The sequence below is a fragment of the Drosophila novamexicana genome, unplaced genomic scaffold, assembly GCF_003285875.2.
Source record: "Drosophila novamexicana strain 15010-1031.04,08,12 unplaced genomic scaffold, DnovRS2.1 tig00000024-arrow-pilon, whole genome shotgun sequence".
Lineage (NCBI taxonomy): Eukaryota > Metazoa > Arthropoda > Insecta > Diptera > Drosophilidae > Drosophila > Drosophila novamexicana.
Genome location: NW_020824768.1, coordinates 611,177 through 625,220, shown reverse-complemented (window position 1 = coordinate 625,220; position 14,044 = coordinate 611,177). Strand labels below are relative to the sequence as shown.

Sequence of the window (14,044 nt, the reverse complement as noted above, 5' to 3'; positions counted from 1 at the left end):
GATGGTTCGGGTTGTAAAATTATCTTCACATTACACAACTTTCTATTCGTCTAGCTATTTATACCAGCAGGGCAGCGAATAAGCTGTTGGGAATTACAAACTGAATTCGGAGAGGTAACATTTTAACTGTTAAGCAGCATACGCAGATTCTTGGCTTATGTGGCGCCCTGCTGATATGTTTCGATATTCTAAATATTTCGAAGCAACATTTATTCAATTCTTTGCTTAATTGTATACATTATTCATATTTGTAAAGATATGCAATTATGTATGTATATTGTTTACGATAATCTAAAGATAGGCACTTAATTTACATATATTAACTAACTGTACGTTATGAATTTCGATTTCGATTGATTTTCGGCTGGCACTTTGTGTGTGCCCCTCGATTTGTGTGTTGTGTGTGTGTGTTTTGTGTGTGGGTTGTACGCGTAGATTAAGGTTGATTAAGAGCTATGAAATATATTTCGACATTGACACATTGAATTCAATAATTTCAAAATTTTCTAAAAACAGAGAATGTGATAAATGTAAGAAAATGCATCCAAGGCAAATAATACAATAGGATGAAAATTGATGACAAAATATTAACGCAACTAAAATCAAAAATAAATAATAAATAACAAAAAAATAATAATAATAATAAGTATGCATATGTATTATATGTAAATCTGAATCTGATGAAACCGTTTTTCGCTAAAGCTATGTATTCATTTTTCTCGTAACTAAGTATGCGGGCATCGAAAACTGAGATGAAAACTGCGACACTTCGACTTCCACTTCGATCTCACTTGTTGCTCTCCGGCGCTGCTGCCTCGGCAGCGTGGGCGTACGACTTGTAGCGACGCAGGATCACCGTCGAGGTGGAGGCCGTGGCTGTGGCCGTGCAGAATGTGGATGTGGACCAACTGCCCCGGCTGCCAGACAACTGCTCCGCGGCGTGGGCGTGGCCGTGCTCCTGATGATCCGGCGTGATGGACATGTCTGACAGAATGCCGCTCTCTAGATATGCATATAAGTATATATATAGGGGTAGAGTGTAAATTATGCACGAATAACATTCATATCTAGCCGGAAACAGACAAAGAACATGCAAATACAACTAGAGGTTAGAGGTGAGCGACAGAGCGGGGGGTGTTTTATGTACAGTAGAGTGTCAAATAATACTGGGGTAGGGTGTGGGGTGTTTTTTATATACACGGGGAAGACAAACATTTAATACAAAACTAAAAGCAACTGTTGGCCTCTAGAAGAAGTAGCACAATTCAAGCTCTATACCCATGGACAGCTGGCTGACAATTGTTGTGGAGCGTTTGTGATTTCGCTTGTTGCTTCTGCTCGATCCGCTGCTGACGAGCGTGGGCGTGGCATATCGTTGGCTGGAACTTGCGTTGGCATTGTCCGGCTCGCTGCTGTTGCTCAGCTTCAGCGCCTGCGTTTCGTTTATTAGCTCCAAGGTGGCCGTGGGATTATTGTTGTTATTGTTGTTGTTGCCGCTGCTGCTACTGCTGATGCCCAAGTGGCTGCCCGACAGTTTGCTGAAGCTCAGATTGAGACTGTGGCGTCCAGTTTCGTGTGCCGCATGCATTCCCGAGGAGCAGCCGCCGCCACCGCCGCTGATGGAGGAGCTGCTGGTGGTGCTGGTGCCACTGGACAACGAGCTCTCCGAGATGAGCGAATTGGGTCGGCGCATGCTGCCCTTGCCCGGCTCCGCATGACGCAGCTTGGGCGCTGTATAAAGAAAAAACAAAGGTGTATAAGAGCTGCTTCTGTTTTTGGGCCAGGCACTTACTTTTGTTTAGCTGGGTTAGGGGTATGGAGCGGTCGCTGATCTGATTGTTGCTGGGCCGTATGTCCAGGCAGGGCTTGCTGCCAATGCCCATCGAAGACATCTCCGCCAGGCGAATTTCTGCAGTAGTTGATAGTTAATTAGAGAGTTTATCTTGCGCTCTTAAGCTATCTCACTCACCTCGATTTCGCTTCGCCTGTTTCCAGAGCAGCTTGGATATCTCCTCGGTCCAGGAATTCTTGATGTCCTCCGACATGCACTGCAGCATCCAAGTGTCGTCCGGCTTGCGTTTTCTGAACCAAATCTCAAACTTGGTCGTCGAGTCGCCCGTGTGCGCCGTCAGTCCAATGTCCGAGGTCTTGATGCTGTTCTTGTATATGTAAATGTCCAGATTCTGCAATGGAACGGGAATTAGTTGGGATGGGATTGGTCTGGCCTAGGCTGGCATGCATACCTTGTGATCGGGAAAGCGTCGCGCCTTGCTGAACAGCACCAGCTCCTCGAAGAGGAACACCTGGCGCAGTGTCTTTTTGCCGCCGCGTCCCTGCCAGACGAGGAACTCGTTCTGGCGCAGCAGTCGTCCCTGCTCCTTGACATTTACGTCGCAGTCACGCAGCGAGTCCATGGCCAACAGATCGTTGCCGTGACGCAGCTGAAACTTGACCATCTCCTCGGCGCGCTGCAACTCCTCGACATCGGCGGCGATCTCCTGCAGCGCAGCGCCCTCCACGCTCTTCACCGCCTTGACCAGCTGCTGCAGGAGCAAAGCATATTTGCCCATGCGCTGCACCGGCTTCAGCAGGTACGAGGCCAGGTCCATCTTGTCCTGCAGCTGGAGCTGCTTGGGCTTGAAGAACGAGCTGCCATACTCGCTCAGCAGCGTGTCGCTCTTGGGCTTGTTCTTGTTGTACAGCGCATACAAATAGAACTTGGACTCCATTTCGAGGAAGGCGGCGCCCACCTTTAGAGGATTGCGCTCGTAGCGCTCCAGCTCGCCCAGAAAGTGCGAATTGTGGAACTCAAAGATCTTCTCAATGTTGCCAAAGATCACGTTCCGCTGGCCGCGCAACGGCTGCGGAATATCCTCGCGCAGCAGCTCGTCGATGTAGTTCTCGATTACGTAGTACAGGGAGCGCACATAGTCGCGTTCGGTACCAATCATTTCCCGCATGATCAATAGAAGCGTTCTGTCAACGAAAGTGAAAGATTAATTTAATGATTTGAATAATAATAATGGAATAATATATGTATGTAAAGTCTTTCAATCCGTAGACTAGGTTTATGTGCCTTTCGCTTGAAAAGGATCCTTACAGCTCTTTATACAGCTTAAATGCTCTCTTTTTCTTATGGGCCTTACCCCATATTGCGCTAGAGTTTCATCGCGTGTCATCTTTCACAACTTATATTTCAGAGTTGAGATTAGATAGGATCAGCACGCTAAACCTTAGCTACTTAAAAATATTGAGTAATGCAAGCAAATCAAGGAATCCAGAAAGGATCAGATGAATCCATGAACCTTTTAATTTAACGTATGGTTGAAGGCTAGGAACCGGGTGAGCCTGCTCTCAAAACTTTAAGTTTGAATGATTATCTTTGCAAAGGATAAAGTCGATTATTCTAGTGTTGACCAGCTTTGGAAATAATGCAAGCAAATCTAGAAATTAGGTTAAGATTTGAACTTCTTTGTTTTATATAGGGTTGGGGGCTAGGAACAGGTTGAACTAAATTGCAAAACATAAAGTTTTAATGGTTAGCATCGCAAAGGAATAAATAGATAATGGCTGATCAAGGATCATGGCTAAGGTTTTCCTTATGGAATAACTGTGAGCTGTTAGAAAATTCATAGGATTTCAATTTCTGTTTAGTTCAGATTCCACTCAGAGGTCTAACTAATTTGACGCACTTACTTTTGTATTTTTGGTTCCAAACAGCTGAGCTCCTCCAGTTTGGTCAGCTCCAGATTGGAGGCATGGCACTGTAGATGGGCATTCGCCTCCATGGGCGAGTGCATGTCCATGTAGCGCTTTGTGGGCCGCTCGAAGCACTCGTCCTCGAGCAGTTCGTCGTGGCTGCAAGAAGTGGATTAGCATCAGCATCTGAGTTGGGTTTCGTCCAACACTTACCTCTTCTCGTTTAGGCTCTGGCAGCTGCAGATGCGCGCCAGCTTCGGATTGCGTTCGCAGTTGTCGCAAACGCCGACGCCGGAATCGGCTATCTTGGACTGCTGCTCCTCGCCATCGCCATCGGCATCGCCATCGCATTCCTGATCGTGCTCCTCCTCCGGCTCGTCCATGTCCTCCAGATTGCGACTCTCGCGCCAGCAGCTGCAGTGGCTGCCGCCGGTGGCACCCTCAAAGGAGCTGCCATTACCGGAGCTGCAGCGATAGCTGCCACGCTTTGTGGCAGCCTGAGCGGGCGTGCTGCTCGCTCCCGGCTGGGAGCTGGCTCTGTGCATGGCCGGCAAATGTTTGTCTATGAGCGCCGTGGCGCCTAGCTCCGCGGCCAGGCGCTGCAGCTCCTCCAACGCGGCCGTTTCGCGCTGATGCTGCGTCAGCAAGTGCAGCAGCCGTGCGCCGCCCTCGATGCGCTCCCGCGTCTTCTCCAACTTCTCCGCAAATTGATCCAGCGCCGTCTTCAAGTTGCGTGCGCTCTCGCTCAGTACGGCTATCTTCTGCGCCGCCAAGTGCAGGTCGCGACCCTTGGCCAAGTGTTTCTGTAAATAATAAAGGTTTGTCGGTTAAATTAACTTTACATCTATTATTTAAAGGCCTTAGCTCACCCTGGCTATGAAATAGTATTTCTCGAATTCCAGCTCCTGCGCCTTCAGCTGCGCCTCATTGTCCAACTGAAGCTGTGCGAATTTTTGCAAGTTTTCAGCGCCGTCATTGCCCAACCAAGAGGTGACCTAAAAATATATATAATAGTTGAAGATTTAGTGTGGAACCTTCAAACCTGTTGCAAACACGCCCACGCCGGCCTCAAGGCTCGGTCGATGAAAAGTGAAACTCATACAAAGCGATCGGCGATCTAATTAGGCTCCACTTTACAAATTAAAAACCAATCGCGCACAAATCAAATAAAATGATTCCTCAATGGACGTATTATAAAGCTCCCAAAGGTATTGAAAGCAACAACGATAACGACAACAACGACAACAAACACGGGCCAATCAACGATCTCACATTGATAATTTCGTGGCTCTAACCAATTTTTAATCACCTGCTGCGTCCAATTGAATTGATACAATCGATGATGCGACGCATTATGGCAGGGGCAGCAGGGGAGCAGAAGAGAGGAAGCGGGCTAAGACCCAACCTGAACTAACTAACCAGCTTCCAGCTGCAGCACCCGCTCCCAGCTGGAAACGCGTGCGCCGCGCCGCGTTCACTTTCCGTTTTTGGTCTGTGTTTTGTCGATCTTTGGCTTTGAGATAATGCCTGAGCCACTTTTGGGGGCATGTCCACGTCCACGTTCGCGTCCTCCCCAATGAATGAAACTGTCTGCCGGCTATGGAGGAGCGGGTGCTGTTGCTCAGCCAGCGTCAGCTGCTCCAGTTTCACAGTTGCCGCACAATCAGCAGCAGCAGCCGGCTGACAGAGACTCTGACTCGGACTCGGACTCGGACTTGGTCGGACGCTTCATGCTCATCAGATATGGCAGGCATGACCATACATACACATGTCTACGTATAAGCATGTACGAGTAATAATACAGGGTGTCGCAATTATTCATTTGAGATGAGAGTTGTTTTTTCTTTTTATGCAGCGCAGATATTAATAATTGTACATTAAGGAACTTCGTGAGTTATTGATGGTAACTCTCCAGCAAAAATATCGAATGGTTAGTTTTTGATTGTATCTTTAATCTTTCCCCTTTTGAAATTGTTTTCCAAATGCTCTTTATATCATATAAAACAAATAAGAGATGTAATGAATCTTTGATAGTTCGTGCAAATTAACTTTCGGCTTTTTAAAACTGTTTTTTAACTTCTTTTATAAAATTTTCGCGCCGATCAATAAAAACAAGAGCTCTTGTAATATTGATCAATAAGATTGAATAAAAATCATTCCCTTTAATAACTTTTTGAAATAGTTCTTTGAATTTCATTATAAATTTCTTTATAAAAACAATAAAGTAAAAGTTTCTTTGAAAAATGTGCTCACAAAACTTTGGAAATGATTCGGCAATTGTTTTTTTTATCACTTAATAGAAATATTTCTCAACACTTTATAGACTTTATGATAAATTTAATATATCTGACCTCTGTGAAAACTTTTTGCAAATGCATTCCGGAATGTTTAATATATTTTCTTTATTTAATCTATTATTTGCACATAATTTAAATTATAAAAGAAAACTAATTCCTTTAACGTATTTTTGCACATAATTTTTTTAGCACTTTCGCGTCTTTCCTTTTTAGGCTCGGCACACCCTGTTTTATTTTGTGGAGCCGGCTCAGTTGCTGGCATTGTTTACATGACGGGGCGCAAGGCCTTTTTTAGTTTTATTGGCTGATGGCATTTGAGAGATTGTTTCTGAGCGATTGCCACACACAGGCAAAAGTCAATAATAAATAAATTAATTGATTTAGTAAATCGCTGGTTCAATGAAATTTTTAATGCCAGCGATAAGAAGCTGCTGCAGCAGGCACAGCAAACGCCTTACGAGTGACTCGAGTGAAATCAAATGCAGCATCATAAAAAGCCAGCGATATAACAAATAAAAAACAAAACAAAACAAACGAAACGAAATGAAATGAAACTTTAACAAGTTTCAGTTGGATGCACGTTGATGTGGCTGATGTGGAGGATGATGACTCACATAGTTGGCTATTTGGGCTGCCAAATGGCTGGCAGCTGTTTCACGCTCGCTGGCATCTGACGAGCAGGAGGCGAAGCCGGTGAAGGAGGAGGAGGCAGGCGGCGGCGGAGGAGGCGTCGCTGGCGACGTGGAGCCGGAGTCGGTGGAGATCATAACGCGTATTGAGCTCAAAATGCGATAACAATTAACGCTGCCCGCTAAGCGCGACAACATCAACAACAACATGCCACAGGCAGCTCAGAATTGCGACTGGAACTGGAATTGGAATTGGAAGTGCAATTGGAATTGGAATTGGAACTGGAAAAGCGCGGCGCTGCCAAGCGTTAGCAGCCACTGGCAGTCACTGCCAGCCCTCCTCAGCGGCTACTCGGCCGCAGCTCGAACTGCGCTGCAAATCTGATGCACTTCACCCCCCTAACGCCCGTCGTCGCTCAATGAAATTCAATCAAATCAAAACAATTAGTCTGGGCAAATAATGGGCACTTGGTTGTTGGCTGGCACTGGAAATGTCGCTGGAATTGCATTTGGAATTGGAAGCTCCGAGCCGCTTGCAACCCGGCACAGAACGCACAGCGAACATCATGATCTTGTTCATATTGATCGGTGTTGTCGACTTGGCTTGTTTTTCGCCAAATCTGGCTATTTTTTATAATGCAATGGCGGCAAAACTTTTAGCTGTATTCAACACGTGTTTTTTAAATTTACAAGGCCGTAACTGACTGACGATTCATTGACTGACTAATTGATTAACTGACTGACCGATTGACTGACTGACTGTCTGTTTGACTGACTGATTGATTGATTGAAGACACACCATTCTGGCAGACTGACTGAATGACTGACTAGCTGATTGACTGACTGTCTGATTGATTGATGGACTGATTGACTGTTTGCTTGACTGATTGATAGATTGAATGACCGGCTGAGAGACTGACCGAATGACTGACTGATTGACTGAAAATCTAGAAAGTCATATTTGTTATTCTATCATATATAAGTTGTATTATTTAATAAAGAAAATGTCTAAGCAACAAAAGAACTTTTGCATTTCTTTTCTCATTTGTCTAAACAATATTTAGCAGTTTTTCTCACACTTCTGCCTGGTTAAACTAGCTAATTTCAACAGCCAAAAGCTGTCAGCACCGCTGTGAATGTTGGCTGTTGATTATGATTGTGATGTTGCTGATGTTGTCGACTGGAAATTTGCTTAGCTAAGTAAATATGTGAGCTGCAGGCACATCTTCAACTGCAGCTGGGCGACTGCCTGATGATAAGCCTCGTCGCATTGACTCTATTACTCTATTTGCCAGCCGGTGGCAACTGTCTGCGGCAGCAGCAGCGTCAGCAGCGGATGTTGTCTTTTGTCTTTTGTCAGCGCTGATAAGCGCCTGCAGCGGCCAGTTGACTGCACTCTATATCACAATGCGGCAATGATCGGCACATCATAGAGAAGCTGTTGTGGTTGGGGCATGTTGCTGTGGTTGTTGCTGCGGTTGTGGCTGTTGCTCTTGGTGTTGGCTCTGACATAAAACGCAAATTTAACGTGACAGTTTAACAAGTTGATCGCATGCGCCATAAAACACATGCAACACCTACAACAACAGCAACAACAACAACAACAACAACAACAACAATAACAACAACTGTGTGGCACTGAGCATACGTGGCTTCCAGCGCTCTGCGTGGCAAATGTTGCTGCTGCTGCTGCTGCGACGGCGGCAACTGTTGCTGCTGCTGCTGTCGTGTAATTTACGCAAATGTCGCGTATTTATCTCACAGCCATAAACATTTTTTAAGCCACAATATCGAATTTATTTTGACACTTTACAAAGTTGTCGCCATTGTTGCCGTTGTTGCCGTTGTTGCTGTTGCTGCTATCTTAGAAAATTCCGACAGCTATTGGGGATTTTGTCTCTGTCGGCTTTGGGGTTCTGTTTCTATTTCTGGTCTTGGGTTATTTATTTGAAGTGCGTCTTAAATGATATGCGTTTGCCATTTGCCATTCGGACTGTCTCATTTCGGCACGGCTAATTTGTGGCTCTTCATTCTAGTCCAAGCGTATCGCCGAGCTGCTTATCTCTGGCTCTTAAGTTCTTTATTTTCCCATTTTCTATTTTAACAGCCATGTCGTATAATTTGCCTGCAAATTTATGGCAGTTACTCAGAAACTATAGCGCCAATAACTAAGCTCTAGATTGCTAAGTGTGTGTATCACAAAGCAGTGGGGGGAGGTGGGGTGAGGGGCTCGCCTAGAACATCTGAGTGGCAGATGTGTGCGCCAAGTGAGCCATCAAACACGAGTTGACTGTAACATTGATCAAATTCGTATACCCTGTAAGGCAAGGGTCTTCAAAAACTGACTGTGCTATGTCAAAAACTGAATCAATTTGAGCAATTAGATATTCTAGAATTTGAGCTCCAGTTTAATTTTGCATTTAAATGCATTTGTAAAGAAAATATGTTCGATATTATTTTGATCAAAATTGATGAACAACTATTGAAATGAACGAAAGCCCAAAAACACAATGCTTCTTAAATATCAAATGAATATAATGCCTATATAGATGAGTTTATAATCTTTTTGATTGTATTTTTTTACCTTCTGCATTAGTTAAAGCTCTGCCCAGACTTGACAACTATTTGAAGGTATATCATATATTTTGATATCTGGATTAATTTTGCATTGAAATATATTCAGTCTGTTTATAAAGGTTTTCCAACTCCCGCCTTCTGCTAACTCCCCTCTGCGTAAAAACTGAAATGTTTTTCATGTTTAATGTCACTTTGGTCGTGTTTTGTGCTTCTGCTTGTGCCTCTCGAGTTAAAGCACTTTTGAAACACAATCCTGAGAGTTGAGTCTTACATACGAAATAAATAAACGGAATAGGAGCATTAAGTCATGCATTACGCTAGCTTAAAGTTAATGTCTGGGCTGAAATAGCTAATCTAAAGTGGACTCAACATAAACTTGAGTGGACTCTGTGACTTTTAGAGGTGTCGTTAAACAGCGAAGTCGTGTTAGTGTTGCCCGCGAAGTTGGCTTTAGTTTGACTTGGCCAGTCAACCCAATATTGACATGGGCTTGGGGCGAGGCGCGCCTGGCTGCATTTTTTTGGTGAACTACAAAACAAAAAAAAAACAACAGCTTGCATATGTATAATAAAGCAATTTCGTTAAACTATTTGGCGCGAAAAGGCGATTACAATATTACTTATTTTTCACTTTCCAAACGCAATACGCCCCAAAAAGGGGGGCGGGCTGAGCGGGAGCAGAGAGCAAAGAGGAGGTGCACGCACAAAGTCATAAATTGTGGCCACAAAAGGCCAAGACGTTAATGTGGTGACAATATTGCATGCAACCGACTTGTGGCTGGTCGCAAAGCAGCTTTGCTGCGGCAAGTGCAACAACAAGCAGCAGCTGGGGCACGGGGCACGGGCCAGACAGTGACTGTGACTGCAGCTTATCGCTGGAATCAGAGACGGAACGGACGTGACGACGCTTGAAATAAAAAACAAAACGAAATGTAGAGAAAAAAATGATGACAGCCGTTGATGAAGTTGACGATTTCTAAAAATGCGTGTAAAATTAGTGTTAAAAAACATGTCAAACTCAATATGACAGTTACATTTTGACATGCCCCAAACGATGTCGGCGACGGCGGCGACAACAATTACGTTTTGTTCGCTGTCACTCCAACCTGGCCTGGCCTGGCCTGGCTTATGGCCACGGCCGGGGCAGGTGAGCTTCTTGATTCAATAAACACTCGGATGCAAATGCAGATGCAGACATTCTAGGCGGCAACTGCTGTTGCCTTGCTGTCTTGCTGCCTTGCTGCATTGCTGCCTCGGGGCGATGTCTGTCAAGCTAAGCGTATGATTAACGTCCACATTGATGACACACACAGCCAGAGCCGCAGCAGCAGGAGGAGCAGCAGCAGCAGTTGAGGCACTTGGAGCATCAGTCGCATCAGTCGCAGCTGAAGGAGCCGCAGATAAAGTTGCAGCTGTGCTGGCAGCCAGGTTGCAGCATGAGGCATTGTTTGTTCGCGTGGCGAATTTGCATGCATCAACCGGTTGCCCATGGCCGGGTCTGCTGTGGGGGTTAATACACGCAGCTATTATTAATGCCACTGTGAATGGATCTGGGAGTCTTCTCTCCTCCTTTAGCATGTCGACACTAAATAAGCCTTCATATTTCATGGCCAGTTTTGGCCGCTGACCGAATTCTATGCCAGCCAGTTCTCAAATGCTGCAGCTGCAGTTATGCAAGTAGCCAACTCTGCCACCGCATTCCTGTGCGCTACGAGGACCCCGGGTTCGTATGTCAAAGGCCATAAATAAGCGAGGCGTTGCTTCCGCCAAACCAAGCCAAAACTTGTCCCTGGTCAGTCAGCAGCTCCTTGGAGCTGCCACTGCTGCTGCCACTGCTGCTGCTGCTGCTGCTGCAATGCAAGGCGCGAAACAATTAAACATAGTTTTCATTGCACAAAAGCTGCCGACAGCGCGCAAATTAATTTGAAAAAAAATATAAAAATAAATAGAAATAAACGGGCAAACGCTCAAAGAAAGCGCCCCAAACAAATCCAATTTCACCGCCAGCGCTTGTGTATTTTATCTCTATCTGCAGGCAGCTATCGGCCAAGACGCGTCAACTCTTTCACCAACCAGCAGCAGCAGCAACACCCAAGGCTACACACAGACACACACACACACACACACACACACCGATACACACCCAGTCAACACTTGTGGCCATAACTGGAGCTAAAGTCCATCCCGCAGCCCGCGCAACTAATGCAGCCGATCAACAATTTAGATATAATATCGCATATCGCATCATAATGTCGTCGTTGTTGTCGTCGTAGTTGTCGTTGTCGTTGTCGCTGTCGTCGTTGTCGTCATTGTCGCTGTTGTTGTTGTTGTTGTTGTTGCAGTGCAACAAAATGGCGACGGCGGCATCTTTTTTCGCACCTTGTTTGAATGCGCGCCTAATGGACGACAGCGACATTTGTTAGGTGACAGAGCTGCATTCACATTCGGACTCGGACTCGGACTCGGACTTGGATTGGGCTTCGGATTTGGCATTGGTTAAGCAGTTGAAGCTCTGTTTAGTTGCGGTTTGTTAGCTAACTACATAAATATATTGATTTAATTAAGCAAAACAAGGCTAGCGAAGATTTAATACACTTCTTGGGCATAAATTAACGAAGCAACATATAAATAAATATCGCATAACAACTGCTGCAATATGCACTTGACATCAGAGTAGAGCGTATCTTTATAAGGTATTTATAGCTATAAATAAATGTAAGCTTAGTTTTATTTACTATATAAAATCTAGCTCTAATATCTTATAAATGTATACTTTTCTAACAATTATGATAATAATATCTATCATGATCATAAATTGTCGACACTGTCAAGAGCTTTAAGTGCATTTGACTGATACTTTTATGATCATGATGGATATTATTATCATAATTGTTAGAAGAGTATTAATTTATAAGATATTAGAGCTAGCTTTCTTATAGCACATGGCTGCTAGAGTCTGTGGCTAATAGAATGCTGGGAATTCTGGAGCTGTTGCCCATACGAGGATTATATACAAAACAACTATTTGGAACTTTAACTTTTATTTATTAGTCAAATATATACCTTATACTATTTATTCAGCTGTCTCAAAGCCCAAAATATATTAATTTATTAATATTAAATTTATTATTTTGTTTGCAATTAATTGATAATCATGAATAAAAACAAAGCCCTGCTCGGGCGCCAATGAAAAAAACTGAGTTTATCTGCCGGAGCCTTGTTTGGGCTACAAAGAAGACTTTTCCTGGAAAAACTAATACCAAATAACATGTTTTTTGCTTTGACCAGCATATGCAAAAAATGATCAGTTAGAACATCAAGAACTCTGCTCGGGCGCCAACAGAAAAAACTGACGTTATCTGGCGGAGCCTTATTTGGGCTACAAAAATGCCTTTCCTGGTAAAACCAAATATGCAAAATTGAATATAAGTAACATTTAATGATAAAAGATCAGCATATACAACTAAATATCAGTTATAACATGAAGATCTCCGCATCGGCGCCAACAAGAACCTCAGAAGTTAATAAATACACTAAACTTCCAAAATATGTCAACAATATGTCAAGCAGCGCAAAGTTCAAGAGCCTTTAAAGCATTTAACTTGTTTAATTTCTAAAATATCTGAACTAACTGATTAGAGCTTAAGATAGAGGCAACTTTCTAGAGAAGTGTGCTGCCTTCCAGAGTCCAGCAGCGTCTTCCCACGGCAATTGTTTTGGCTGCCTGTCGTGTGATTTGTGACGACAAACTAACAATACTCTGCACTAAAGTTAGAGCATTTCAAATGCGAAAGCAAAGCCCAAAAATTGGAGTAGATGTCAACAGCTTTTAATTGAAAGCGTGTGTTGTGGTGTTAAATGTTTTTGCTATTTCTCCAGCTTTTAGTATCTGTTAGTATGATTTTTGCGGCGATCGCGATATGACAGACATACGGTATGACAGAGAGCGACAGATCGATTGAGAGGCAGCCCAGTCAGTTAGTCAGTTGAACAGACAGACAGACAGATGGACAGACAGCCAGTCAGAGAGACAGTCTTTATCGGGGAACTACTTTTGAATGAAGCGAACTAATGAAATGCGCGAACCGCGAGCTGCCAGCTGAAGCCATCAATGAAGCAATCAATGGGCAGCCGGACAGCTCCAGTTAGCAAAAAAACAAAATAACAAAAAAAAATAAAAATATATATATATATATATAAACAAATCGATTGAAAATCGCGCAAGAAACGTATTTAATTTCTTTAACCTTGCTTTCACTTTTCTCATTAACTTTTCGTCGGCAATTAAAATTCAATTTTTGGCCAAAGCCAAGTTTATTATTTTTGTTTTTGATAAATTGCTGCACATTGCTCAAAAAGCGGAGGAGCGTGTGAAAAATGTTCGAATACTGTAAACAGTAAAGCGAAAACTGAAGGCTGGAGGCCAGGCAGATACGTTAACAAGGCACAGCAAATTTTTAAATGCCAATTTCCGTAAATTATTAAATGAAATTGAAGATGCAGGAGCCGTTTATCTATGAGATACAAGCACAAGTATCTGCGTATCTGCGTGTCGTGTGTTTCCAATTTGACATACTTTTGTTGGCCAGCAACAACAACAGCAACAGCAACAGCAACAACAACACATGCAACAATCATAATAATAATGGCAAAAACTTAATAGTAGCGCGAAAGTATGACGAATATGTAAACGCATCCGAGTAGTCGCTGCAGTTGCAGTTGCAGTTGCTGCAGCTTCCTTTATGACTGCGCCAACTAATCCCACAACAAATTATTGTGATTAATCAGCGAAATTGCATTAGCGGAGTCTGCGGCGCATTTGGGCGTTGCTGCAACTGTCACT

General features: G+C 43.8%; 1 protein-coding gene across 3 annotated transcripts in view; it reads right to left on the bottom strand.

The window, feature by feature from the left end:
- Nucleotides 1-27: 27 nt before the first annotated feature.
- Nucleotides 28-14,044, bottom strand: part of LOC115770999 (rho guanine nucleotide exchange factor scd1) — a 49,300-nt gene continuing 35,283 nt past the window's right edge. For 2 of the 3 annotated variants that reach the window (XM_030716499.1, XM_030716500.1), the window contains exons 10-17: nt 4,569-4,694; nt 3,913-4,502; nt 3,697-3,858; nt 2,244-2,976; nt 1,970-2,183; nt 1,793-1,909; nt 1,279-1,731; nt 28-1,002 (exon numbers count right to left, since the gene is read on the bottom strand). In XM_030716499.1, the coding sequence (XP_030572359.1) occupies nt 788-1,002; nt 1,279-1,731; nt 1,793-1,909; nt 1,970-2,183; nt 2,244-2,976; nt 3,697-3,858; nt 3,913-4,502; nt 4,569-4,694 (2,610 nt within the window). In that variant the 3' untranslated portion in view covers nt 28-787. Of the gene's footprint in view, nt 1,003-1,278; nt 1,732-1,792; nt 1,910-1,969; nt 2,184-2,243; nt 2,977-3,696; nt 3,859-3,912; nt 4,503-4,568; nt 4,695-6,610; nt 6,825-14,044 lie in introns of those variants that run through there. The other variant, XM_030716501.1, reaches the window with a different exon arrangement.